This window comes from Bos indicus, chromosome 27 (genome assembly GCF_029378745.1).
Source record: "Bos indicus isolate NIAB-ARS_2022 breed Sahiwal x Tharparkar chromosome 27, NIAB-ARS_B.indTharparkar_mat_pri_1.0, whole genome shotgun sequence".
NCBI classification, from domain to species: Eukaryota; Metazoa; Chordata; class Mammalia; order Artiodactyla; family Bovidae; genus Bos; species Bos indicus.
Genome location: NC_091786.1, coordinates 15,606,855 through 15,633,492, shown reverse-complemented (window position 1 = coordinate 15,633,492; position 26,638 = coordinate 15,606,855). Strand labels below are relative to the sequence as shown.

At 44.2% G+C, this 26,638-nt stretch overlaps 1 protein-coding gene across 4 annotated transcripts in view; it reads right to left on the bottom strand.

The window, feature by feature from the left end:
- Window positions 1-26,638, bottom strand: part of SNX25 (sorting nexin 25) — a 91,766-nt gene that overhangs the window by 34,847 nt on the left and 30,281 nt on the right. For all 4 annotated transcript variants that reach the window (XM_070781728.1, XM_070781730.1, XM_070781727.1 and 1 more), the window contains exons 4-6: window positions 24,534-24,706; window positions 22,624-22,810; window positions 5,117-5,187 (exon numbers count right to left, since the gene is read on the bottom strand). In XM_070781728.1, coding sequence (XP_070637829.1) covers window positions 5,117-5,187; window positions 22,624-22,810; window positions 24,534-24,706 — 431 coding nt within the window. The remainder of the gene's footprint in view (window positions 1-5,116; window positions 5,188-22,623; window positions 22,811-24,533; window positions 24,707-26,638) is intronic.

Genomic DNA, 26,638 nt, shown 5'->3' with positions numbered 1-26,638 from the left:
AGATGCAGCTCCTAAGGGGGTGCAGGAGGCAAGCCTGTGATTGCCCACCCCCACGGGGCTCCCCAGCATGTGGTTCCGCCCCCCATGATGCACAGGTCTCCTCAGGCCCCCCAGACAGTGGAGGGAAGGGATTATCGGGGCTCCTCACTGGCAGAGGTCAGGCCTCAGTCCACAGTGACAGGCTGACAAGTCTGAAATCTCTCCTATACACTGAAACAAATGTTTCAGTAAAAGGTCCTGAGATGGGGGTTCAAGAAATGGGTGTGTATTTATTTAGGGACTAGTGAAGTTTCAGCAGAGAAGGTAATGGCACCCCACTCCAGTACTCTTGCCTGGAAAATCCCATGGACGGAGGAGCCTGGTGGGCTGTAGTCCACGGGGTCGCTGAGGGTCAGACATGACTAAGCGACTTCACTTTCACTTTTCACTTTCATGCATTGGAGAAGGAAATGGCAACCCACTCCAGTGTTCTTGCCTGGAGAATCCCAGGGACGGGGGAGCCTGGTAGGCTGCCATCTATGGGGTCGCACAGAGTCGGACATGACTGAAGTGACTTAGCAGCAGCAGCAGCAGCAGTGAAGTTTCAGCAGGAGAAATGCTGTTTCCTTCTGAATGCAGAGCTGACGGCAGTTCTCGGCAGTTACCGATCATCACAGATTTCCTCAAAGTTATCTGAAGATCACCTCAAAAGTTGCCCAGGAACTAACGCAATATTTACCTTACTTTCCAACTTAGGGTCAGTATGCTTTAAAAAAAAAAAAAAAAAAAGAACAAGTGGGATTCTCTTATCACAGCAAACACCTGAAGTTTCAGAGTCGAGTGTGCCGCTCCCCTTCAGTAGGAAGGATACTTAAGGAATGAGCAGAGGCCCCAGCAGGAGCTCCCAGCGGAGCTTCTCCTGTTATAGCAGAGAAGCCGACAGAGGCCTCGAGGGCCAGGCGAGGCCAGGGGCCTGCAGCACACCTTTTATTCGTGTTTCCTTCCTTAAATATATCAAGTGCTGAGACTTCCAGCATTTTCCTCGGTTGAAGGCCCTCCAACACGCTTTCAACAGATTTTTAAAGTAGTAAGATCCCATCAGTTAAATCCACATGCCAGATTACCAGGAGAGGCCTGCTCCCAGATGAGAATGTGACTTAAGCAGAGAGGAGTCAGAAACCGAAGACACAGCTCTGGCGCATGCAGCTTCTGAGTTCAGAGCGTGACCCTCAGAGCACCGAGTGCAGGATACGAGGGTTCATGCCCCAGATCAGCACATGACTGACCACGCACTTGCTGAAAACCTCTGGACCTGAACTTGACTTGAATAAATACAGGTTCTTAGGACATACGATGACTCAAGTTTTTTGTGGGGGGAAGGTGGGAGCTGAGTTGGATATATAAATTATGAGACTAGACAGCCGCAATGCGGGAGACCTGGTTTTGACCCCTGGGTTGGGAAGATCCCCTGGAGGAGGGCATGGCAAACCACTCCAGTAATTTGGCCTGGAGAACTCCATGGACTGTGTAGTCCATGCGGTCACAAAGAGTCGGACACGACTGAGCCACTTTCACTTTCACAGGGCTTCCCTGGTGGCTCAGATGGTAAAGAATCCTCCTGCAAGGAGGAAGACCTGGGTTCGATCCCTGGGTTGGGAAGATACCCTGGAGGAGGGCATGGCAACCCACTCCAGTATTCTTGCCTGGGGAATCCCATGGACAGAGGAGCCTGACGGGCTACAGGCCACGGAGTCACAAAAGAACTGGACGTGACTGGCTTAGTCACTAAGCCACCACCACCAGAGGGCGCATGATGGAAACGGCTGAGCCCTTGGCCACAAGGCAGCGACGGGACGGGCCCGCGCTGGGTGCTGGGGAAGGGACCGCAGGCTCGGGGCACCGCCGCGCTCAGGGTGGGAGGGCCGGGCAGAGAGAAACCCTAGCAAAGGCCCTGCAGCAATGGGCTGCGGTGTAAGTTTAGGTCATTCATAAATTAGAAACTGTGTCAAATTACTGCAATACCACAAAAAGGACTCTGAAAAGTCCTCTAGAGTCTACAGAATAGCTCCTTCCTTTAGGCAGGGACACTTTTAAATCCAAAATCAGATAAGAAATATGATTCAAAAATTATTCCTAAGGGAAATCATTATGGTTTTTATCAACAAGTAACTGTGTATGTGTGTATACGTATTCAGTATATTCTGAAGTTCTTCTACAGTTCTGCTTGATATACTCAATTCCAACAGTCTCTACTTATCCTCTAAACAAGGCACACAACGGGCACGGCCCCCCATGCGGGCAGTGTTTATACAGAGCAGTTTCTACTAGACCCAGATCAACAGCCTGTCCTTTGTTGCAGTCAGCTAAATAAATATTACTCTTGAATCACTTTATTCTTGCTAACATTTCAGAACCCAGAACAGCAGTGAGGGAAAGAAAAAGCCTTAAAGGGAGCTGAAATAGAAAATAATAATTTAGGGTAACACACAGGATACAATCAGATGTTCTGGGATTTTTCTTTTAAGTTTCCCACTAAATTGACCTCATACCCCTCTTAACGGGCTGACAGGTTTTGCTCACTGCAGATGTGACAGGAATAGGGAAAAATAAGTTACGGATAAAAAGGGCTCCAGGCATTGGGGAGCTATGGTTTCTCAAGCAGCTGTTCTAGTGGTTAAAGCCTAAATGTCCACTCTCTTAATGATATGTCTGAATTTCCAAAGCAGGATTCTGATTCATCCCTGTTGTTACGTGTGCTGACAGTATCCACCCTTCAAAACCACTGACCCAGGGGCCAGGTCTGGGGCGGGGAGTCTCCCACCAAGCAGCCCCGTGGAGACCCCCCGCCCCCTCCACTGCCTTGCAGGGTAAGAGACATCAGACTAGACACCAGGACAGTAAATCCCTGTTGCTTAAGGAACTGTATGATGATAACTCGGCTGGCTTACACACCTAAGAGAAGCCCATATAATTTAAAATAAAGTTGCCAGTCAATTAAAAACTATAAAAAAAAAAAAAAAAGAGGGAGCTGAAATACTGGGCTTATTCGCCTTCAACAGCAAAGAAGTCGTAGCATATGCTCCATTACTACTAGAATGCCGGCACTTGGCCAGTGTCTTAGTTTGGGCAGCTATAACCAAACACCACAGACTGGCCGGCTGTAAACAACACAAACGTGTTTCTCACAGTCTGGAGACTAGGGCGCCAGGGCGGTCCTTGGTGAAGCCCCTCATGGGGGAGGTTGGGGATCTCTCTGCAGCCTCTCTCATAAAACACCAAGCCCATCCATGAGGGCTCCACCCTCCTGACCAAAGCAAACTTCCCAAATTCTGTGACCATCAAGCAGCTGATGGGATTAGTGGGTAAAAGTCACACTTCAGTCAATATGTTTGGCCAGAATGAATGATAAAATAAGGTCAGAGGCAAGGAAATTTTGTGAGCGCACTTAAAACTTCTGAGACCAAGTGCTTCAAAAAATTTATAAATTGTGCAGTATTTATAAATTTGCTCTAAGAACCTGTTTCTCCAAATATTCCTAATTTTTCTTTCTCACAGGACAAAGATCTGGGTTCAGATCAGATCAGATCAGTCGCTCAGTCGTGTCCGACTCTTTGCGACCCCATGAATCGCAGAACGCCAGGCCTCCCTGTCCATCACCAACTCCCGGAGTTCACTCAGACTCACGTCCATTGAGTCAGTGATGCCATCCAGTCATCTCATCCTCTGTCGTCCCCTTCTCTTCCTGCCCCCAATCCCTCCCAGCATCAGAGTCTTTTCCAACGAGTCAACTCTTCGCATGAGGTGGCCAAAGTACTGGAGCTTCAGCTTTAGCATCATTCCTTCCAAAGAAATCCCAGGGCTGGGTTAGATGGTCTCAAATTTTGTTTTTCTTATTTCTATGATTACTTAGTTTCCCTAGAACAGTACCAGCAATTAAACTAGTTAAGACATTGTAAAGAATTCAAAAACCATTTGATACCTTATTTCTTAAAAACATCAAAATTCCAAAAGAAAAAAGCCACCAAAAATCAAATTAAAATTTCTACATTGTTAAAGAGAGTAATTTGGTCTTCTACTATGAACCTGAAACATTCTCAGAGTGCTGTGTGGATTTGCTGGAGTTTATTGAAGCCTTGGAAGCCTTATTTGAACATTCCTGAATATACAAAGAGGTCCTCCCAGCCCTCCCGTGTTATCCTGAGAAAAGTCAATGCAGAGTCAGCTAGTTAATTCCTTAAGGTTTCAGAGGGCACACAATTGGGTAATCTCTCCCCACCTGTTATACAGTATTTTCTCCCTTTAAATCCTCAAAATACTTCCACAATTACATACCAATTCCTAATCAATGAACAATTATAATTGAAAAAGACTTGCCTGAAACAAACATATTTATATGTAGCAACAAAATTATATTTCAGCATATTCATTCTACCTTCATTTAAAAAAGAAAAAGTTCTCATCTCTAGTTTGCATCCCAAGTATTCTTAGGATCTTCCATCTGTCCATTTTTTTTTTTTAAACACTTCTTCAGTTTACTATTCACAAAGAGAACATGAAACGAAGGCTAAGGAGAAACAACCCTGGACATGAAATTGCTTAGAGCCGCACACGCAGCCTGGCAGCATCGCTACATGGTCACTTCGAGCACAACCTGACTGTCCAGCTTTAAGGAAGCAGTGCGGGCAGGTGGGGCGGCGGGAAGAGGTTAACATCCAGACGAGGCGCTTCCCAGATGCTCAGCCCGCCAACACGCTGACCAGATCGCACTCCCTCTAAAACAGAGCTCTCCAAAAACTAACAAAACAATTCTATTTGGGGGGAGCCTTTTAATATGAGGAAAAACTATGAAACTATGTTTAGTATGTAAACAGAACAGCAGCATGATTCTACCCACTGACTTCAATATTCTAAAAATTATGAACACAAAGTTTATCAGGGGAACACAGAACTACAAAGGTTTTTGTTAGGATGAAACCATACTTACTTTCTCTTTTGCTGATATAGCAATATTTTAACAAGTTTGAAATACTTAAGTGTATACTCCATACACGTCAAAACTCTGACAGGAGAGAGAAGACGGGGAACTAGACCCAGGACCTTCAGGACGTAAAAGCAGAGAAAATGAACTGGTCCTCACCTTTGTGCCTCTTCAGCTGCGGGAAGCTGCTGATTGTTGTTGCCTGGATTATCTCCACTACAATTTGATACCTGAGTATTGAAGAGAGAGAACAATGAAAGATCGAACAGGAAGGTAAGACTATTTTCAGGAAGAATTTCAGACTCTATTTGTAGTGATCAACTGTAACACGGTGAATCCTGCATAAGAATCATGAAAACCATCCAACGCAGGTGAAGTCAGCAGGCTGGGTGCTGCGCCATGGGCTACTCGTTCCTGAGGCCTGAATGCAAGAGTCCTAAACGTACCCCCACCTCCATTCCCCGTACAGAAGCATTCCCACCTGCCCCCCGACTGAAGAGGGAAACCCTGAGGTCATGAGCGACTCCTCCCCCTCTTTCACCCCTCACCAGCGCCCTCCCTGACGCTGGTAACCAGAACCCTACTGCTTCTACCTCCCAGACCTGCACTGTCCAGGAAGGTGACCACGAGCCACGTGGGCTACTTAAATCACAATTTTATTCCTCGTTGCACCATCCACACTTGAAGTGCTGAGCCGCCTCACAGACCTCATAAACCACAGTGGACTGTGCAGATAGAACACTTCCATCTATAACCTTTACTAGAGATAACACTCAGGGAATATTGCATCATTATAGGATATGGTGGTTCATGGGACGTTTTCCCCCAGGACCTGGGATTGTGTCAATATGAGGAAGCTGTGGGTAACAGACGGCTCCAGGAATATGTATGTGTGACTGAGAACACCTCTGCTTCAGGAAAAAGAAAACCTTACATTTTTAGACCAAATATAATCCTAGAACGATGGCTATTTTGAGCATGTTCATGTCAGGTAGGTTATAAACCCAAGTTCTCAGGGGCTATTCAGTTATTATTAAGTATTTCCTTAATGAAACTCATTGATCCTGAGTGTTTCTCAGCCCTTAATTATACTAAGAATCTGCCTGTAATAAAACTATGTAACATTAACTCTTTATCAGAACACAATCTTAGCAGCATTTTAAGATTTAATGCTACATCTGGCTGGCTTTTTTTTTTTTTAACCCGCCACCTGGCTTGCTGGATCCTCATTCCCCAGCCAGGGGTTGAACTCAGGCCTACAGCAGTGAAAGCCCCGAGTCCTTAACCCCTGGACTGCCAGGGAGCTCCCTTAGCTGGCTTTTAGAGCACAAAATATGTTCTTCTGCTTTTTAGCTAATTCCTGGATGACTCGAATTCATCAGTCATAGCTCTTCATGGGTTCAGATTAACATCTTTTTATTTCTTCCTTTGCGTCATATGAACATCGATGCTACTACCCCACCCCTCAGAGAACGGGCTGTTGGGAGCGCTGGCTGGCGGTCGCCTATGGCAGACTGCTGGTTGCCAACACCCTTCATCTCCTTCTCCCCCACTAACTGGACCACACTGATCGGGGCAAGCGAGGCCCCAGACAAAAATGCTAACCTTTTCTCAAGCAGTTAGGGACGGCCATCTAAAATAGTTCCGGCCGACGAGACATGAGCGGAACTGGCCGGGAGGGGGTGCCAGGAAGGCTTCCTACTGGGGCGGGCTCCACGGGAAGGCCCCTTTGTCTTTTGTCCCTGACTTTCCTTAGTTCTCCTGCCTGGGACAAGGATGCAGCGGGATGGAGGCGCAGCACCCCCAAGAATGAAAGCCACGCGGTGATGGGAGAAGACGGGAGGAGCTCAGGTGTCCAGAGACACCACTAAGCCGTGACTGCAGCCCCGGCCTGGCCATCTCAGACTTTCTGGTATTGAGGGTCATAAAGCCCTGACTTGTTCAAGTAACCATGCGTCAATGCGTCTCATGGCCAAATGCCACCTGACTAGCAGAGAACTTTCTGAAGTTTCCATACATGAAGAAGTTATCTCCAGGCTGAACACACTTGGGTGATGTCCTCCAAAAGGAAGCCTTGCTAGGACATTAATGACCATTACAGTTGTGTGATAGAGCCACCTTCATTCCTTCATTAATGGTAAAACACAAAGATAGTTTTTCATGTGATTTTTCCCACCAGTTACTGAACAGATGAGGAAACAGCTTATAAGAAGCATACACAAACCTGGAATCATCAAAGTCTAACACTCCCTAACCAAGTCTTTATTTTAACCTTGGACTTAGTAGGTTCTATAAGCAAAGAGCACTGACTTCTTCCAGGCAACTCAAATGCATGTCACCAAACTCCATAGGCTTGTTGTAGCAACTTCTACAAAGAAAAAGCACAAGAATAATCTATGTGGTCAATATGCTTTCATTAAACAAACGCTTGTTAATCGTTTCTTAGGTTCTAGACACACAGAAGTGAGTAACACCAGCATGGTGTCTGTTTTCAGAAAGCTCCAGGGATATATCAGATGGAGAAAACAGCCTATAATATCTGTAATTATGAAGACTACACAATAAGATTGTAATGATTCTAAAATGCAAAATGGCAGGTACATTTACGATTGCTGGTATCTAAATACGTGGGTCTATGAACCAGGGCTACAGTGCAAAACACAGATATAAAGGAAGGAACAACTGCGTTAAAGTGGTAGAATAATAAGTCATCTTAAAACTGTTCCCAAACTACTTCCCTATCTGAGCCAGTCCACACTAGACTTACCTTCCTTCCTGCACAGGAAGCTTTCCTCCCCTCTCCGTTTCCGCACGAGACCCATCATTTCTATCCTTTAGGCTCGAAATACCATCTTTGATATCCACCCTCCCGTAAATATGAATCTCCAAGTCCTGAATCTTTAAACAAGTTCCTCTCGCCCTCTTCCTCTGGACACCACCCTTCTCACCCGTGGGTCAGCTGCATTCGCTGGACGGCCTGTTTCCTTCATGTCAACCTTTCTATCTCCCACCCAACCCACGCTATGCAGTGCTGTCAAAGCCCCTTCCTCAAGGACCACTCTCAGCGCCTCCTCCTCCGGGGAGGTCCCTGGAGGAGTTGAGCCTCCTCTTCGGAGGAGGACCCCTCTGCTCCAGCCTGTGAGTCCCTCAGCAATCGGCACTGGCCCCCTCGCTCAAGCCCCATAGAAACCTGGAGTGAAGTCAGGATGGCTTCCACACAGCTCTCCTCAAACTGTAGCCACTTGCCAGGCTTTGGCTTATGCTGTTTCCTTCTGAAAACAACCTCCCTTTTTGGCCACCTAATCAGATCTTGCATATATTATTTCTTCCCTCAGGTTATCCTCAATCCCTCTCATTCACATCAACATTTCTCCTCTCTGAAACCCTAAATTACTTCTGCTCTATAATATCACCCATTTATCTACTATTTTCCACAAAGAATGTTGTAAATGAAGAAAACGGTGTGTCCGGGGCTTTGGGGGCCTCGCCCTTCTTTTTAATATGGTAACAAGTCTTGTACTTAAAAAAGTAAACAGTGAGCCTAATGCCATCTGAGGAAGAAGTATGTTCAAACGAATCCATGGAATTCTAAAGTAATATCAGCTAACAGATTCCTTTCATCAGGTACCAGGTTACCTAACTAAATACTTTATTTTACATATCTCATTTAATCCTCACAAGGTACTATAATGAACCCCACACTACAGAGGGAGAAACTGGAGTTCAGGGGGATTAGGAAATCTATACAATATTAACACATTTTTATGGAATTCAGAAAGATGGTAATGATGACCCCATATGTGAGACAGCAAAAGAGACATAGATGTAAAGAACAGACTTTTGGACGCTGTGGGAGAAGGCAAGGGTGGGATGATTTGAAAGAATAGCATTGAAACATGTATATTACCATATGTGAAATAGATTGCCAGTCCAGGTACAATGCATAAGACAGGGTGCTCAGGGCTGGTGCAATGGGATGACCCAGAGGGATGGGATGGGGAGGGAGGTGGGAAGGGGGTTCAGCATGGGGAACACATGTACACCCATGGCTGATTCATGTCAATGTATGGCAAAAACCACTACAATACTGTAAAGTAATCAGCCTCCAATTAAAATAAATTAATTAATAAAAAATTCTATATAAGGTCTCACTGCTTTTAAGCACAAGTAAAGCCTAAATCAAAAATGTTGGAGCCTAAAACAAAATGGTAGCTTTGTCTATGAAAACAGATATGCTGTTTTTAATCTCCAACTAGATCAGAAGCCTCTTGAAAATAGGGACTGCGTCTTGAATTCTTTAACCGAGCCTAACTTGGCAGTAAATATTTCGGGGTGCCAGGGACGGAGTGTGTGTGTGTCCCCTGCAAAAGTCACAGGTGAAGCCTACACCCCAGTGTCATGGTGTTTGGAGGCAGGACCTCTGAAAGGTCATTAGGTCTCGAGGGTGGTCCGTGCCCATATTAAAGAGACCCCAGAGAGCTCTCTCCACCTTGTGAGGACAGAGCGAGAAGACTACTGTTGAACCAGGAAGCAAGACCCTCACCAGACACCCAGTCTGACTACCAGCAGCTTGACCTCAGGCCCACCAAACTCCAGAACTGGGAGAAAGAAATGTTTGTTCTTTGAGCCACCCATTCTATGGTGTATTTGTGATAGCGGTCCAAATTAAAGAGCTAAATTCCTAAGTGTTAACATCTGTAACAGTTAACAGGTGCACATAATATCCTGAACAATCTGTTCTCTGGGTGTTCTCAGTGATTCACACTCCGGAACAAATAAGTCATCAGTGGTACTGAGAAAATACATGCCATCTGAGGAAGAGGCATGTTCAAACAAGTCCACAGAATTCTAAAGTAACATCAGCTAACTGACTCCTTTCATCGGGTACCAGGTACCTAATTAAATACTTTACACTACCTCATTTAATCTTCACAAGGTACTGTAATGCACCCCACACTACAGAAGAAGAAGCTGGAGTTCAGGGGGTTTAAGAAATCTATACAAGGTTTCACTGCTTCTAAGTACAAGAACCAAAATGACAACCTAGGGCTTGATGATGCTAAAGCTTAGCCATTTTCCAGCTTCCCTAAAATTCAACAGGTTAGTGTTTAGCATGTCTAAGGCCCTTCACGGCTTATCGGCACGGCCAAGGCCAGACCATCTTTCCAGCCAAACTGCCTTCCACATCCCTCTCGGATACCATTTTCCGAGCAAACCAGGCCACATGCAATGCTCCAAACACACTCCAGCTCTTTCCTACCAGCCGGGCTCTGCTTCGTTTCTTCTCCCTCCTACACCTCACCTCTCCTCTTCACCTGCTGAAATCCTATTCACTCCAAAACATTCAAGTCTCAGCCAACTCCTCTCTGAAGCTTCCTAGATCCCGCTCACCTACAGCAGGAAATAGGTGCTCCTACCCACTTCTTTAGCTCTTCACACTCTACCTTTGGCCTGATTGTCTTACTTCACATTTAGCGATTTACATCCACAGGGGTCTCCTGTTTTGAACAGCAAACACCCTGATGACCGGGGAAAGAATCGAGGGTCCAGAGTCAATTCAACTTTACAGATATCAGACCCTCCTCACATGGTGCCCAGCACACAGGAGGCATCTGAAGATCCTGACTGAATCTGCAGAACTTACTTTCACTTGACACCAAAAAGCAAAGCAGGAAATGAAGGACTTCTCATTCCAAATGCTCCAAGTCTGATGGCACAGCCTTCCTGGTTGTCTGAGGAGCTATCGGGGATACCTGGTGCTCACTTGGCCCGTCCCCTCCAGAGAACGACACAGCCTTGCTGGTGCCAAGTTCAGTTCAACCACTGGGAGGACTATTATTTGTAGGCTTACTCTTGATCAGAAGAGCAGAGATTGTTAGTATCTCTTTTTCCGAAATGATGATGTAAACTCAAGTCTTAGGAGGAAGCAGTATAGTAAGAATTCAGCTCTTTCCATCCTTGCAAGGTCCTACCCAGAGCATCTTTGTCTTAAGGATAATGAAAAAGTTACCCAAAGCTTGCTGGTGCCTGCCACTGAGTCGCCACCTCACCTCCCTTCACTTTTTTATACTTAGCTAAATTAATAAAGACTTAGACCAAGATTATTTTTATGAACTCTCTCCAGTGATCTTAATCTCGCCTGAATGCTACACAGTCCTTCAAAACGTGTGCTCGGTCACTCAGTCATACCTGACTCTGTGGCCCTGTGGACTGTAGCCCTTCAGGCTCCTCTGTCCATGGGATTTCCCAGGCAAGAATACTGGAGTGGGTTGCCATTTCCTGCTCCAGGGGATCTTCCCAACCCAGGGATTGAACCTGTGTCTCTTGTGTCTCCTGCACTGGCAGGCAGACTCTTTACCACTTGCGCCACCTGGGAAGCACCAGCCTTCAAAATAATTACCTTGGAAATCAACACTTTCTACTATCAAATGTTCAGAACAGCTTTGGGATCCTATCAGACTTGATTTCAAAATTATTTAGAAGCCAAACCAAAAAAGTTAGTCTCTCTACTTCATTAGGCACATCTTTGAAATATGACTTTAGAGCTGTCTTGGGAGTGTACATGCTGGAACATCTTAGCAGAGTCAAAGGCTGTGGACAAATTCAGCTGCACAACATGGTAAATGGTTTAAAATACCATCTTGTATTAAAATGAGCAAGGATCTACCATGGAACAGAATATCATATACATACAAATGTTTAAGAAGAAAATCAGAAATTTTAAAATAGTGTTTCAGAACTGCCACAGGCTACTCTATATCAGGCTAGAGATAATATTTCCATTAAAGAGACTTCATGTAAAGTGTTTAAAAAATGAAGCCATGGTGATTTCTGCTAGCTAAGCTGGCGCCGTCTCCCATGTCCACGACACTACCAAGGTCTGCTGGATAATTTAGAAAGTGTATCAGAGTAGTTAAGAATGTGAGCTTTGGGGACTTCTCTGGTGGTCCAATGGCTAAGACTCTGTGCTCCCGATGCAGGAACCTGGGTTCAACCCCTGGTCAGGGAACTAGATCCCACATGCTGCAACTAAGACCCGGCACAGCCAAATATTAATATATAAATATAAAATATAAAGAATGTGAGCTCTGGCACCAGATGGGCTTTGTTCAAATGCTGCTTTCAATGCTTACACTGTCACCCTGGGACAATTTTTCAAGCTTTTAAAACTCAAGAGTCCTCATTTGTAAAAAGAGGAATAGCAGCATTTTTCCTCATAGGACTTTTATGAAGTTACATGAGAGAACTTAAAATATCTGGAACTGCATCTGCCTCACAGTGAGAGTTTAACGACTATTACAATTATTGTCCTTTAACACTGCTGCTGACTCTTTAGATGTGTGTTGTTTAGGGGGATGGTGTGTGTGTGCTTGTAAAATATACATAGAAGCCATTTTATAAAAAGTAACCTCACTTTTTTTTTCCTATGATAGTCTAAGCCTGATCAATTAAAGAACACCAGGGTCATTATAGTCCCAGAACATCAGGCTTCCTGACCCACTGCCATGAACAAGAGGAACCATGGGGCATCTCCCCGGAGAAAAAGATAAAAGTTACCATAGGATTCTGGGGAAAGGCAGGGTGTGGATGAAATGTAAATGAAGCGGTGCTGTGACAGGCTCAAAGCAGGGCTTGTCAAAGGGTCAATTTCAGATGAACCCAGGGCCCTACTGCCTTGGAAACTACAAAGTTAAGGTCAGTGTAGGATGCTGAATCCAGAACCCCCTATCTGCAACTCTGGGTTAAAATGGGGCTGCTGCTCTGTGTCAAAGTGGCTGATACCCTCCAGGCAAGAGCAGGATGTGTCATTCCTACTGATACAATTTCACGCAGCAAAGTTTCTGATAAAATTTAGAGAGCCATGCTTTTCAGTGAATAAGAAGCAGGGGTTGCTCAGAAGGGAGTATCATCATGACATTTTACAGCTGTGTTTGGAAGAAATACTACTTCCTGTTAACTTGGTAGCTGGTTTTAGTGTCTGCTCCCATCAGCCTGATAAATGGACAGGCAGATTTTACTTTCTCGGTCTGAGCCAATTTTTACTTTCTCTGAAGTTAATGCTCTTTCAAGAAAATGAGAAAATACACAAAGTACGACATTCAAAGTTAACTGCTATTAACATGTGGTATCTTTATAACCCTTTTTCTATGCAAACATGGTTTTCTTTCTGTTTTATAAGATTGAATTTTTGCTATAAATACTGGCTTCAAGCCTCTTTTTAAAATTTATTTATTATTTATTTATTTATTGGGCTGCACAGGTCTTATTTGCAGCATGTGGGATCAACTTCCCTGAGTTGGGATCAAACTCAGGTCCCCTGCATCGGGAGCTGGGAGTCACCAGGGAAGTTCTCTGTAATTTATAAATCTATGGTTCAGTTCAGTTCAGACGCTCAGTCATGTTTGACTCTTTGCGACCCCATGGACTGCAGCACGCCAGGCTTCCCTGTCCATCACCAACTCCTGGAGCTTACTCAAACTCATGTCCATTGAGTAGTGATGCCATCCAACCATCTCATCCTCTGTCACTGCCTTCTCCTCCCGCCTTCAATTTTTCCCAGCATCAAGATCTTTTCCAATCAATCTTTTCTTTGCATCAGGTAGCCAAAGTATTGGAGTTTCAGCTTTAGCATCAGTCCTTCCAATGAATATTCAGGACTGATTTCCTTTAGGACTGACTGGTTTGATCTCTTTGCAGTACAATAGTTACTGTCTCCCAATAGTATTAAATATTCTGTTTCCACACTATTATTACATGGCAATCCACTGTACAGGCGAGCCAAAACTTTTTTAACCGACCCTTATTGTTAGATGTTTTTAATTATCTCAAGCACTTCTCTATTTTAAATAAAATTAGAAGAAACATTCTTGGAGAAATCTTTCCTTATATTCCTGATTATTTTCTTAAGATAAATTCTTAATGAATAATGAATCTATTGGAAAGAATGCATATTTTGTGCCCTGTTGTTCAGATTATAAAAGCTGTAACAGAAAGGACATAATCTTTTCAGGAGGTATATTTAATGGTCTTAAGCAGGAAGTACCCAGGAGCCTGGTAGGCTATAGTCCATGGGGTCGCAAAGAGTTGGACATGACTGAGCAATTTCACTTTCTTTTCTTTTCACCCAGAGCTATAGCACAAACAAGGGAAATTTTCAGTTAAGATTCAGGAGTAAGAGGCACTTTTTTTCCCCACTTTTCCAGTGTGCAGAAGGCGGCTGATTCCACAGAGAGTCTAAGGCACGTTTCCCAGCCTTTCCCATTCACAGCACACACAGCGAGTGACAGCATCTGATCAGGACACAGGGTGACCACCATCCCAGCCACCTCGTGCGCCGAGGACACCTTCATCCCTGCACACCCACACACTGTACTTTAGTCACACTAGCTAGAAAGTTCTGCACCAGAGCAGCCTAAGGAATCCAGAGTATATGTAAACACACACACACACACAATTCATGTTATATATACAGAAATAATCTGGAAACGTACATGTCAAGTAGTCATAGTTTTATCTGTCTGCAAAAAGTAATTTCTATTTTCTTATCTTGTTTGTATCTTTTAATCTCCCTAAAATAACGACTATATATTCATTTGCCAGTTCCCAGAGTCTACAGAAATTGCATGTTACAGAAGCAGCCAAAGCTCTGTCATGCTGGCCAGCTGGGGCCTTCGAGTTAACCTCAAGAATGCCAAAGTTTTCCTCTGCTGCCAGTATCTTGTTTCTACTTGTGTTCCTTGTATTTTTATGACATTAATATTGTTATAAAGTATTTACAGATGTATTTATAGCACCACTGCTATATGTTCCATTCCCAATTCTTATATAAAGCATTTTCATTGAGAATGTCTACCACGTATCACCTCCAGTTGCCTAGTTTTATCTTCTATACCAAAAATGTCCTAATGACTTTTCATACGTTTTGAACCAAGTTTTTCTGCAATAAGACATACTGTGTCACGTCATCGCCTCCATTAATCGTGTTCAAGTCAGGACCTGACAGTGTTCCTCCTCCTCCTGACAACTGTTATTTTTTCAGCTCTTACCGGGAGCCTAGCATGCCCTGCCTTATGTGCCTTATCTCATTTATCACGACACCCCTATGCAATAGGAACTATTTTCTCTGTTTCACAGTTAAGACTGAGGCTCAGCGTGGAAGCGACTTGCCTCCGGCCATGCACTGGGCAAGCAGTAAAGCCACAGTGCAAACCAGGTCAGTGAAGTCCAGGCCTGTCGGACCCTCGAGCCGGTGTTGGCGGCCAGGGTCTGCCTCGATGCTTTATGAGACGCTGACCTCTCATGTTGTTAACCCTCATCTGCCTTTAGAAGAACAGCATTTCTGTCAAGTGCAGGACATAGAAAGATAGGACACGCGTGGCCACGACTTACTCGGTGCAGGGCTGGAGTCAGCCCACCAGTCCTGGGCTGGCTCTGGAGAGCTGGCTGCTGTGTTTCAGAAATTAAGCCCACCATTATTAAAATTAAATTACACAAAGTCATGTATGGATGTGACAGCTGGACTATAAAGAAGGCTGAGCACTGAAGAATTGATGCTTTTGAACTGCGGTGCTGGAGAAGACTCTTGACAAGTCCTTTGGACTGCAAGCAGATCCAACCAGTCCATTCTAAAGGAGATCAGTCGTGAATATTCATTGGAAGGACTGATGCTGAAGCTGAAGCTCTAATACTTTGGCCACCTAATGCGAAGAGCTGACTCATTTGAAAAAACCCTGATGCTGGGAAAGACTGAAGGTGGGAGAAGAAGGGGACACAGAGGATAAGATGGCTGGATGGCATCACCGACTCGATGGACATGAGTTTGGGTAAACTCCGGGTGTTGATGATGGACAGGGAAGCCTGGCATGCTGCAGTCCATGGGGTCGCAGAGTCAGACACGACTGAGCGACTGCACTGACTGAGCTGACCATTTTTTTTAGGATTAAAAGTACTCAAAACTCACTGGTTCCTAATGATTTCATTGATTTCTTATCTCTGCGGGAAGTTCTTTACCCACTGGGTCAGTGTACTGGAAATGCTGCATGAACACGTACTCTGTGGGTCTCCTCCCAGCTCCTCATGTGCTGACATCACACTGGTGGCTTTCCACCAGCGTGCTGGCAGTGTGGACACCAGAGGAACCACCAGATGCTGCAAGTCAGGGGTAAGAAAAACCCTACCCTCCAGAAACCAGCTGCTCACAAAGACCAGCAAACCACCTCCACCAGCCTTCACCACTCTTCACTACTCATAAATCACAAGTTCTTTTGTTCCCCCAATCATCTGTAAAAAAAATTTTTGCTTTCATTTTTTGTGCCACACTGCGTGGCGTGTGGGATCCTAGCTCCTCCGACCAGGGGTTGAACCCCCTGCAGTGGAAGGGTGGAGTCTTAACCACTGGACGGCAGGGAAGGTCTGTGAGCACCACGATATTTGTCTCTGTTTTGTTTTTTTAAAGAGACAGGCAGTACCCACAGATCTCAACCTACTCTCAAACCCTTCATGTTTAAAGTCCAAGAAGCTCCACCCCTGGCCTCTCTCCATCTGTCTCTCAGTCCTCTCCTCCCGAGACAAAGAGGCTTTTCACGTGATCACAGAGGAGGAGGAAATGGGCAAGTGCAGTGCTGCCCTCCCGTGCCCTTTCCTCTCAGGGGCATGTGTTCCTGCCTCCGGGGCGGCGGCAAGTGGACCACGCCCGCCAGGGATGAACAGGCACAAGGAGAGGGATTCCAGTCCGGCAGTGCTGGGCAGGAAAGAACGTCTAATTCTGAAACTCAGTTTTGGCCAGTGTGCTGCCCACATATGTAAACCACGTTCTCCATGATCCATCAGTAATAAAAGTGACACTGAGGTCTTCATTTGCCCTATGCCTTTACCGTAAGATGGACCAGATTTCAGGATGGACAGGACCATTGCTATTGCTGTTGTTGTTGTTCATTCGCTCAGTCATGTCTGACTCTTTGCAACGCCATGGACTGCAGCACACCAGGCTTCCCTGTCCTTCACTATCTCCCTGAGTTTGCTTAAACTCATGTCCATCGAGTCAGCTGTATCATCCACCGTCTCATCCTCTGTCGTCCCCTTCTCCCACCTTCAATCTTTCCCAGGATCAGGGTCTTTTCCAATGAGTCAGCTCTTCACATCAGATGGCCAAAGTATTGGAGCTTCAGCTTCAACAACTGTCCTTCCAATGAGCATTCAGGGTTGATTTCCTTTAGGATTGACTGGTTTGACTTCCATAATGTCCAAGGGACTCTCAAGAGTCTTCTACAGCACCATAGTTTGAAAGCATCAATTCTTCAGCGCTTAGCCTTCTTTATGGTCCAACTCTCACATCCGTACATGATTACTGGAAAAACCAAAGCGTTCACTGGATGGACCTGATCATGAGAGCTCCTCAAACCCTAAGATGAAATGCTGCATCCTCGCAGGCCTTGAGGAGCTGCCCAGTCTTCACAATGATATTAAGTCTATCTGCAAGCCTTGGTCTAGTGATTACAAACAATAACAATACTAGTACCAGCTAACGATTAGAAATAGGCAGGTCCTGGGTCAACTGCTTTACATAAACTGACTTGGGGTTCTGTCATTCGTAAAGCAGGGAACACTTACCGGCACCTAACCCAGCGCCAGAGCTGCTCCGAACACAAGCACATAACAGATCCTTTACTTTCAGCGACAGCATCAACTTCACACCAAAATCCCCCTTCTCATATCACATTTTAATTGCTGCCAACACTTAATCATCTTGCCTCCTAAATAAAAATAACTTGTGCCCTCGGATATGTTTAACTCCCACCTCAGTGCCCTCTGCTATTTCTCAGACACTAGAAGGAATTATATTCTCAAGTCAGTGTACTTTTATTTTCCATAAAACTGAAAGATCTTCTAGACACTTTTCATAGGCAGTCTCACATTTTAATGTGTGTTTAAAAACTAAATTTATATTCATTTATTCTTTTCATAAAGATGTGCCAGGCCTCTGTTTTACAATTTGCATTTCCATCTCCCTGTCCGCCCACACGAGCCTTCCTTAGCGGTTTACACATGCTCACTGATTTCTGATACGCTGCAATGGGTTGTCTTAAGTATGCTCGACTTCTTTTTTTCCTTGTTCCTCTATAACGTGACCCTATTTACTGCTCAAGATTCACATTTTCAGAATCCTGTTCAAAACACTAAACATTCAAATAATTTGAGTTCTTCTACACAGCAGCATGAGATTTTAAGAATTTTATTATTTTTAATATCTTATCTTCATGTGCAGATGTGCCTAAAATGATTCTGAGTTGAAAAATCCAATGCATTATGATAGCCAAAGAAAAAACAGTTAGAAACCCTTTCAGTAACCCATGCTAATGTTAGTCACGAGGTCTTCAGTTAATCCAGTTAGGCCCACTGCCTCTTGCTTTAGTAAAACTGAAAACACCACACCAATCTCAGTATGTGCTAGATAAAAGGTTTCCTTCTCTTCTCTAAGCTAAATAATCTTTAATTTTAACCTTTCATTTATTATTAGAATTTCCTCTCTATTTTTAGGTTCTCCACACTGCTCTCTAAATGAGGGTCAGAAATAAACAAATACAGAACTGAAAAATCTAATAAAGATCAGGCTGGTGGTAAACAAGATTATGGCAGTGACAGGCTGCTCTGATTGACTGTATTACTCCTCGTTTCTCTGGCGGTCTATCATTGTCTTAATAAGAGATAATGGCGCTTCTGATGGTTATCGCGTGGGTTATACCCACACCAGGGTCAGTGCCTGCCAAGCCCCACCAACAGTAGAATCATCTCCACGCCGGCAGGCAATCCCACAAGACTGGGGCCGTGTCTCACTGCTGTTCTCTGCCCGCCTGGCTGGCAGGTCACCCAGCTCTACAAATGGGGTGTGAAGTCAGACAGACCCGAGTTCAAATCCCAGCTCTGTTACTGATTAGCTTTGATCCAGGGCAAGTCGCTTTGCTCTCCTCAACCAAGCCATGAGCAACACGAACCTATTGTACACGGTGGTTATAAGGATCAGATGATTATCATAAAGAATCTTGCATTGCGCTGGATATACATTAGATTGTCAACAAATGGTAGCTTAAAACAAAAAGAGCTTTCCTTTCTTGAGCAATTGCTCGGCATCTCCTTAACCCTGGCGAATGTCCAGGCCAGGAAAGCACCTTCCCACTGCCTGTGTGGGAAGCAGTGCCGCTCTGCCTTACTCTAACCCACTGCACTTAGAACTGGGGCAAACACGCCTACCTGCCTATTCCGTGCCCATTCTTTAGTCTTCCCTAGTAATAGAACCCTCCATTTACAACTAAGCTTAAGGGTACCCAGAAAAAGACTACTTGTTTTTGTCTCAGTTGTTTTGACCAACCCAACATAAACAAAAGTGTCATGTAGCAGCTTCTAGAAATATAAAAGACAAGACAATTTAAATTTAAAATTCAAATTTAAAAGACAAGACAATTTAAAACTTAAAAGACACGCAGTGCATGCGTGACCTATGCCACCATCTTTCCTGGCCTCCCTCCCACTTCCTGGGATGGGGATATGACGGCTGGCATCCTAGAGAACATCCTGACCATGAGGCCTCTGGAATACAGGAGGGCAGAGCAGTGAGCTAGGAGGAGCCTGGGTCCTTCTCAAGGACCTGGGTGCTCCAGACTTCTGTGTAAGGAAGAAAACACCCTCTGTTCTGTGACAAGTCGTCATTATTCTGTGGGTTTTCTAATTTTCAGCTGAATCTAAACCTAATATAAGACTGGGCTCCCATGTGGCACTAGTGGTAAAGAGCCTGCCTGCCAATGCAGGAGGCAGAGATGCAGGTTCAATCCCTGGGTCAGGACAATCCCCTGGAGAGGGCATGGCAGCCTACTCTGGTATTCTTGTCTGGAGAATTCCATTGTCAGAGGAGCCTGGCAGGCTACAATCCATAGAGTTGCAAAGAATCGGGCACGACTGAGGAGACTAAGCAAGCATGTACAACATAAGTACAGTATCTCCAAACTGTTCTTGCAGTTACACCAGTGGCTCTTAAGCAGGAACATTTTTGTCCCCAGAGGACACACGGCAATGTCCAGAGACGTTCTGGGCTGTCACAGCTCTGGGGGTGCTGCTGGCATTCGGTGGGTGGAGGCCAGGGGTGCTGCTTATGTTCTACACTAAGTTGAACAACCCCCACAACAAAGGATCATCCAGCTCCACGTGTCAGTTTTGCCAAGGCTGACAAACCTCAGGTTAAACACGCACGTCTCTCGGGAAGGTCAGGGGTAAGATGCCCTTTGCTCGTGACAGTAACCCTGGCAGAAGACTGAGGGGCCCGGATCAGTTAGTATCCCCCCTCAGAGTTACCATGCACCTCATACAGTATAAGTCGTTTTCAAAGAATCAGAATAGAATGAATTACATGACAAGACATCTGGCAAAAACTTCAGACTGGCAGCAGGTGAGAGGATATTACATTTAAAAGAGATACCACATTCTTGGGGTCTTAATCACACGTTATGATCCCCTAGGAAGTTGATGCCCGAGTTCCACTTCAGACCAGTTATAACAAAGTTCCCAGGGGTGAAGCCTAGGCATCTGTACTTTCCATGGAGGAGCAAATAATTTTCATTAGAGTAACTTTTCACAAATAACCTTAAGAATTTCAGAAGGCAGACAGCCCTGGATATGCCAGATTCCTGGACCACAACCTGCCTACTTGTTTACAAAAGGTTCCATCGGGGCCTTTCACTTATCCTTTGCTTAATGTTCACTTCGACGCCTGCTTTATCTTCAAAATAAAGGGACATGCGGTCTTTTCTCTAGGGCTGTGACTGCCGCATTTCACGAGTGGGTGCATCTTAGCTCTGAATGAGACTCTCTGCCTTTCCTTGATGGTGGCCATCACCCCACCAGCCACTCCACCACTGGAATCTAATCAGCTGCCCTTTAACATCCTGCATCAACACGACATTCAGATTACTGGTTCCTGTTTTGTTAGCAGAGCTGTTTACTGCTCCTACTAGAAGACCCAGAAAATTCAAAATATTAACCCAGTCTAGCTCCCATATCCTCAGTTTGACATCTTGGAGGCTAGAGAAGAAGAACGAGGAAGTAGCCTCAAAGAGACAGTGGGATCTCAAGCTGTAATTTTTAAAAGTCTGGTTGATTCTAATATACAGCCAAGGGTGTGCCTGCTGGATGCACTTCTAGCTCTATAATCCTACCATGAAAACATCTCATGCCTACTCAGAAAAAAAGAAAACAAAGTTTTTTTTGTAGTTCTAGTGCAGAACTGCAAATAGCACATTCAAGGATTTTTTGCTGTTGTTTGTTTATTTTTAATGCATTCTAGTCTAGCAGAGCTGAGTGACTATTTCCTTTAGAAAATACTCATCTTTCTTCCAGGCTTCCCAAGTTATACAGTGGTAAAGAATCCCCCCGCCAAGCAGGAGATGAGGGTTTGATCCCTGGGTCGGGAAGATCCAAGAGAAAGAAATGGCAACTCATTCCAGTATTCTTGTCTGGGAAATCCCATGGACAGAAGAGCCTGGAGGGCTACAGTCCAAGGGGTCACAAAGAGTCAGACACGACTGAGCGACTAAGCACGCACATGTGCATCTTTTTTCAAATATGTATAAAACAAAGATGGCTTTACTTAGTCGAAATAAGATGCAATTCCTGCTTTAGGCAGCCTATCCCAAAATTTTACTGGGGGCAGTTTGAAGACAGGGACCTAAAATGCTAATAAAAGTCAGAGAGCAGAGTCCTCTAACTGTACAGGAAAAACAACAGGACAGTTGAGATTATGACTGAAGAAAGCAGCTCCATTTGTGCTGATGAGCCTCATCAATGTGGGTTTCAGACAGAAGTCTGATAAAAAGCAATTCCGTCTGTCAATACGAGTGGGCAGAGTTGACCCTTGAATAAGAGGGCAATATTTTTTTTTTTATCGGATGAACAATAAGTAGCTAAGTAACAAGATACTTTATGCCGCATCACCGCCTCTTTGAGCAGAAAGATCAATCCCTGCCATCGTAGAGTTGTTCCTGGAGCCTCTCCAGTACAAGAAGCAGAGGGTAAGAACTGGTCCTCAGGTCTGTGCCTCAGATACAGTGAACAGGGACAACCACCCCGAGGATGAAACACACCAGTGCCGCCTCAAGGAGAGCTGCCCAAGATGCCACGATACAGCAAAGCCCATGGAACTCTCCCGGTCACAGGTCAGGGAAGGAGACTGGACCCTCCTATGAAAGAGACTCCTGGGGTGCTATTTCCAATGTGTTTTCTCAAGACAATCAGTCAAGAACCCCTTTATTCCCCAAACTGGGCCTCTGTGTTTTCTAAGAAAAAAGAAAATCAACGCAAATGTTCTACGCTGTAATTTTAAACACACATCAGTTCCTTCCACTGCTTTCCCCAAGGACGCATCTGAGCAGCTACGCAGGTTCTAACAACTGATCGACTTTCTGTTATAACCTAATCATTTGAAAAACATGTACTTTGAACAAATGAACTCCACTACTAAGGGAGAAGCTCGATAAATTTTGTTGTTACTGATTAGGGAGATTTATGGACTTCCTTTATTTCTGCTTCCCTGACAACCACTTTTTTTTTTTTTTTTTTTTAACCTAACCAGGCAGAGAAGGATAATTAGTAGCATTGTCATGCTATAATTAAAGACCAAATACCTGAGCTGCTTCAGGAACTCAACATCAGAGTTGCTGTTAATGAGCTTGATGAACTCTTCATAGGAAGGCGCGTACGTGTAGGCTCTCTTGTGATGTTCGTTCATGTGCTCCCTGCGCTCCAGCTGGGCGAGCAGCATCTGGTTAATGTAATCCGGGTTACTGAGCAGCTCCACCACCGGTTTCAAGACTGTAGGACAGAGAAGAGAGCAACACTGACAAGGCCTTCTCCTTCAGAGGAGTTGTGTTCATGCTTCTATAATTGAAACTGCACGTGGCAAACACTGTGAAACCACCCAAGTGGGCCGCACAAGTGTGCACACACGTGCACACACGCAACACGCACATACACACGGACCCATCCCTCTGGGTCTGCTACCAGCTAAGGCTACAACCAAGTGGTCATTTTAACTAATGAGTTACATGGGAAAGAATGATGAAAGAAAGCCATTTAGAACCCAAGTGGTTAACAAAGCTATCAAAATTAAGTACATTCATTCTTTTTTTCCTTTTATTTCCATTATAAGGCTCAACATGCTTCGTCTGCCAAAAGGTTGAAAGTTAACATTCTCCCAACTGGTGAAACAGACCTCAGGGAGGAAGTTGTGAGAAAGCCAATGATACCATGAAAGAGTCATCCTACAAACTTCAGGTTAAAAAGGTCGCCTTCTCTCTATGGTTGGCGGTATCAGCTAATAGGCAGAGCTGGCTAATCCTGAGATAATAAATGAGACATTAAATCAATGCATCTAAACACAACATTCTTTGAGATTCTGCGGTAGGAGAAGTTTCTCTTTAGATGATATTTTCTTCCATTTTTCTTATCCTAGCTAAGCATTTCCTTGGATACACTTTTTTCTAATAACCACATTATATTGTGGTCCAGCTCCTTTTTTATGTATTCTGAGTCACATATGTTGGTGGTGGTGCTGTGCTTAGTCGTGTCTGACTCTTTGCAACCCCATGGACTGTAGCACGCCAGGCTCTTCTGTCCATGGAATTCTCCGGGCAAGAACACTGCAGTGGGATGCCATTTCCAACTCCAGGGGATCTTCCTGACTTAGAGACTGAACCTCCATCTCTTGCACTTCCTGCATTGGCAGGTAGGTTCTTACCAATGCTCCACCTGTGAAGACCTAAGTCACATATAGTATTACCAATGAATAGTGCAGCAAAGGTATTTTAAATGAATGCATACTAGACCTTGAGTACAATATTCTTTTGTTTACGCATATAATGGATGCTACATTGTGAAGGGGATAAGGACTGGTTGCTGCTGCTGCTGCTGCTAAGTCGCTTCAGTCGTGTCCAACTCTGTGCGACCCCACAGACAGCAGCCCGCCAGGCTCCCCCGTCCCTGGGATTCTCAAGGCAAGAACACTGGAGTGGGTTGCCATTTCCTTCTCCAATGCATGAAAGTGAAGTTGCTCAGTTGTGTCCAACTCTTAGCGACCCCATGGACTGCAGCCTACCAGGCTCCTTTGTCCATGGGATTTTCCAGGTGAAAGTACTGGAGTGGGGTGCCACTGCCTTCTCCGAAGGACTGGTTTTAAATGTCACTTGAAGAAGACGTCACTTGGCTCTATGTGATAAATTTTTTTTTTATATAACATATTGCCAAATACATAGTCCATTTTTTAAAATAATAGATAACCAGTCCTTATCTATTATTTAAAAAAATGGACTATGTATTTGGCAATATGTTATATAAAAAAACTTATCACATAGGGCCAAGTGACGTCTTCTTCAAGTGACATTTAAAACTTGATCTTTTGAAAATACTTTAATTCCCATATATCCCACAGTATACAAGCCGGTACAGGTATTATATAAAGTGTTCTCACACTCGTATGGAGCACGTTACTTTGCAGTAAGTATCGCATTAGTAATATCAATTAGTTATGAAAGTCTACCTTTTGTTGTCAGAATTTCTGCGAGCATTATGCGTAAGCTGAGAGACTGGACATTCTTCGAAGGAAGGAGACAGAGCACCAGAACCCGAGAACACGTCTGCAGAAATCTTACTTCATCATTTGAGTTCCTCAAGCAAGAATGCAACACAAAAGGCCTTGGCTGCTCTTCATGTCTGAAAAAATAAATACATGAACAGAGGGAAAAGGAAGGAAAGAAATTTCTAGAAACAATTTGGTCATGTACCATTAGGTTAAAAAAAAACTTCAAATGGGCAACACACTCAGTTTTAACAACTATGTTCACTCTTAGACTATCAATAGTCAATAATTTTCTCAACCACAGATTAATCTGGAAAAATGGGCTTTTGGGATTTCTAACCTTAAGTAGCATGAACGGTTATACAGAACTCCCAAATCGTAGCAACAACTACCCAGAAAGGGGTGAGTGTCTCTTTAATTAGATTTTAAAATCTTCTAGCTCTCTTTTTAAATGTCATCTAGAGTTTCCTTTAAAAAAAAAAAAAATCTAACAAAGCATAAACCAGGGTCACCAGGTCCTGACAGCATCCTTCTGCCAGAGTCCTTACCGCAATTCCTAGTACTTACCTCTCGGTTCTCATGCCTTGAGTAAGCAAAAGGACGTTAACCTTCCATACATTTCATATGTGCAGTATTACTTAATCTTCCCACCTACATCAAGAAGTGTATATTATCATCGCCATTTTACAGATGAGAATATTAAGGATCTGAATGATCAAGTGAACAGTCCAAAGTCACAGAGGTAATTAATGGTAGAAGTAATTCAAGTTCTGCTCTGACTCGCACATCCCCAACTCTTTAACACAAGCCAGAATTAGAGATTAAGATGAAAAGGAAAAAAAAAAATTCAGAGATAAAGAGAAAAATATGTGAAGAAAAGCATTATTTTGTCCCTTAAACAGCATGCCTGGGCTTTGTGAGTAAAAAGAATACACAGACTGTAAAAAGGAGGCTATGAAATTAAAAATGCTATTGATTTAACAGCATAAAAACAATCATTTTTAAATTTCCCTGAAACATGCTAGAACAAGACAGATGGGGCAAAGAAAGAGGAAACAGGCAAGAATTAAGTGTGATCTGGATTGACTTAGAGCAGCCAACAGCATGTTGGCTGGGAAATAAACACAGGCTGACCGGAAAGCTGCCGCCACACAATTGCCCAACAGTCAACCAGAGGATGTGTTGCTTTTATTAATGCAATTTATTATTCTCTTGCCTGACTGTGGCCAATTCAACTGGGTGCCTCCTGGCCGCCACTGTCATTTTGCAGTCAATGGAAATCTGCACCCCAATGGCGATTTCCAGGGCGAAGGCACAGTTTATCTGGGGCAGGTGAGTGCAGAGATAACCACAGAACCTAGATGCATTTCTGCCCAGTCTCATTGTGTGATGTGTAGAAGGTGATGCACAATCAGATATTAGATCCCCAGCATTCACCTCCAAGGCACCACCATCTATATGCAAAACACCAGTGACCTACTGGCACTTTTCCAAATATTCATAATCTCAGAGAACAGTGATAGAGTTCCTTCCTTTAATAAGAATCATCAACTAGACCTTCTAGGCACAGCCCAGACACCAATAAATCTATCCTTGGCACAAGAAAACTGGAGGTCCAAACAGAAGGCACTTCTAAAATGCAATCAAGTCTCTGTTTCTATTATTCTGATGCTTACTCATAATATCTTTATATAATCCACAAAGGCAGTCATTTCGCAAGCTGGTAAATAAATGTCTCAATGAAAAATATATTCTCATGTTGAAATCAGATAATCATAAGAACACTCCATTTCTCTAACCACTTGCTCTTCTCCCAAACCTAAATTCATCAGTCTTCTAACTGGAATAAAACAATGATCTAAAAATACTGTCCTTTATTGAGCCATAATTTAAATACCTTAAAATGAGCTTCCACTGATAATAGTATCCACCAGACAGAACTAGGGAGCGCTTTATGGAGCGGATGCCGTAGCCGATCAAGTGCTGCACGGGGCTCAGAACACTCAGAAGGAGAGGTTGAAGCTTCTGAGACTCCAGCGAGGTGACCCTTATAACTTCCTCATCGG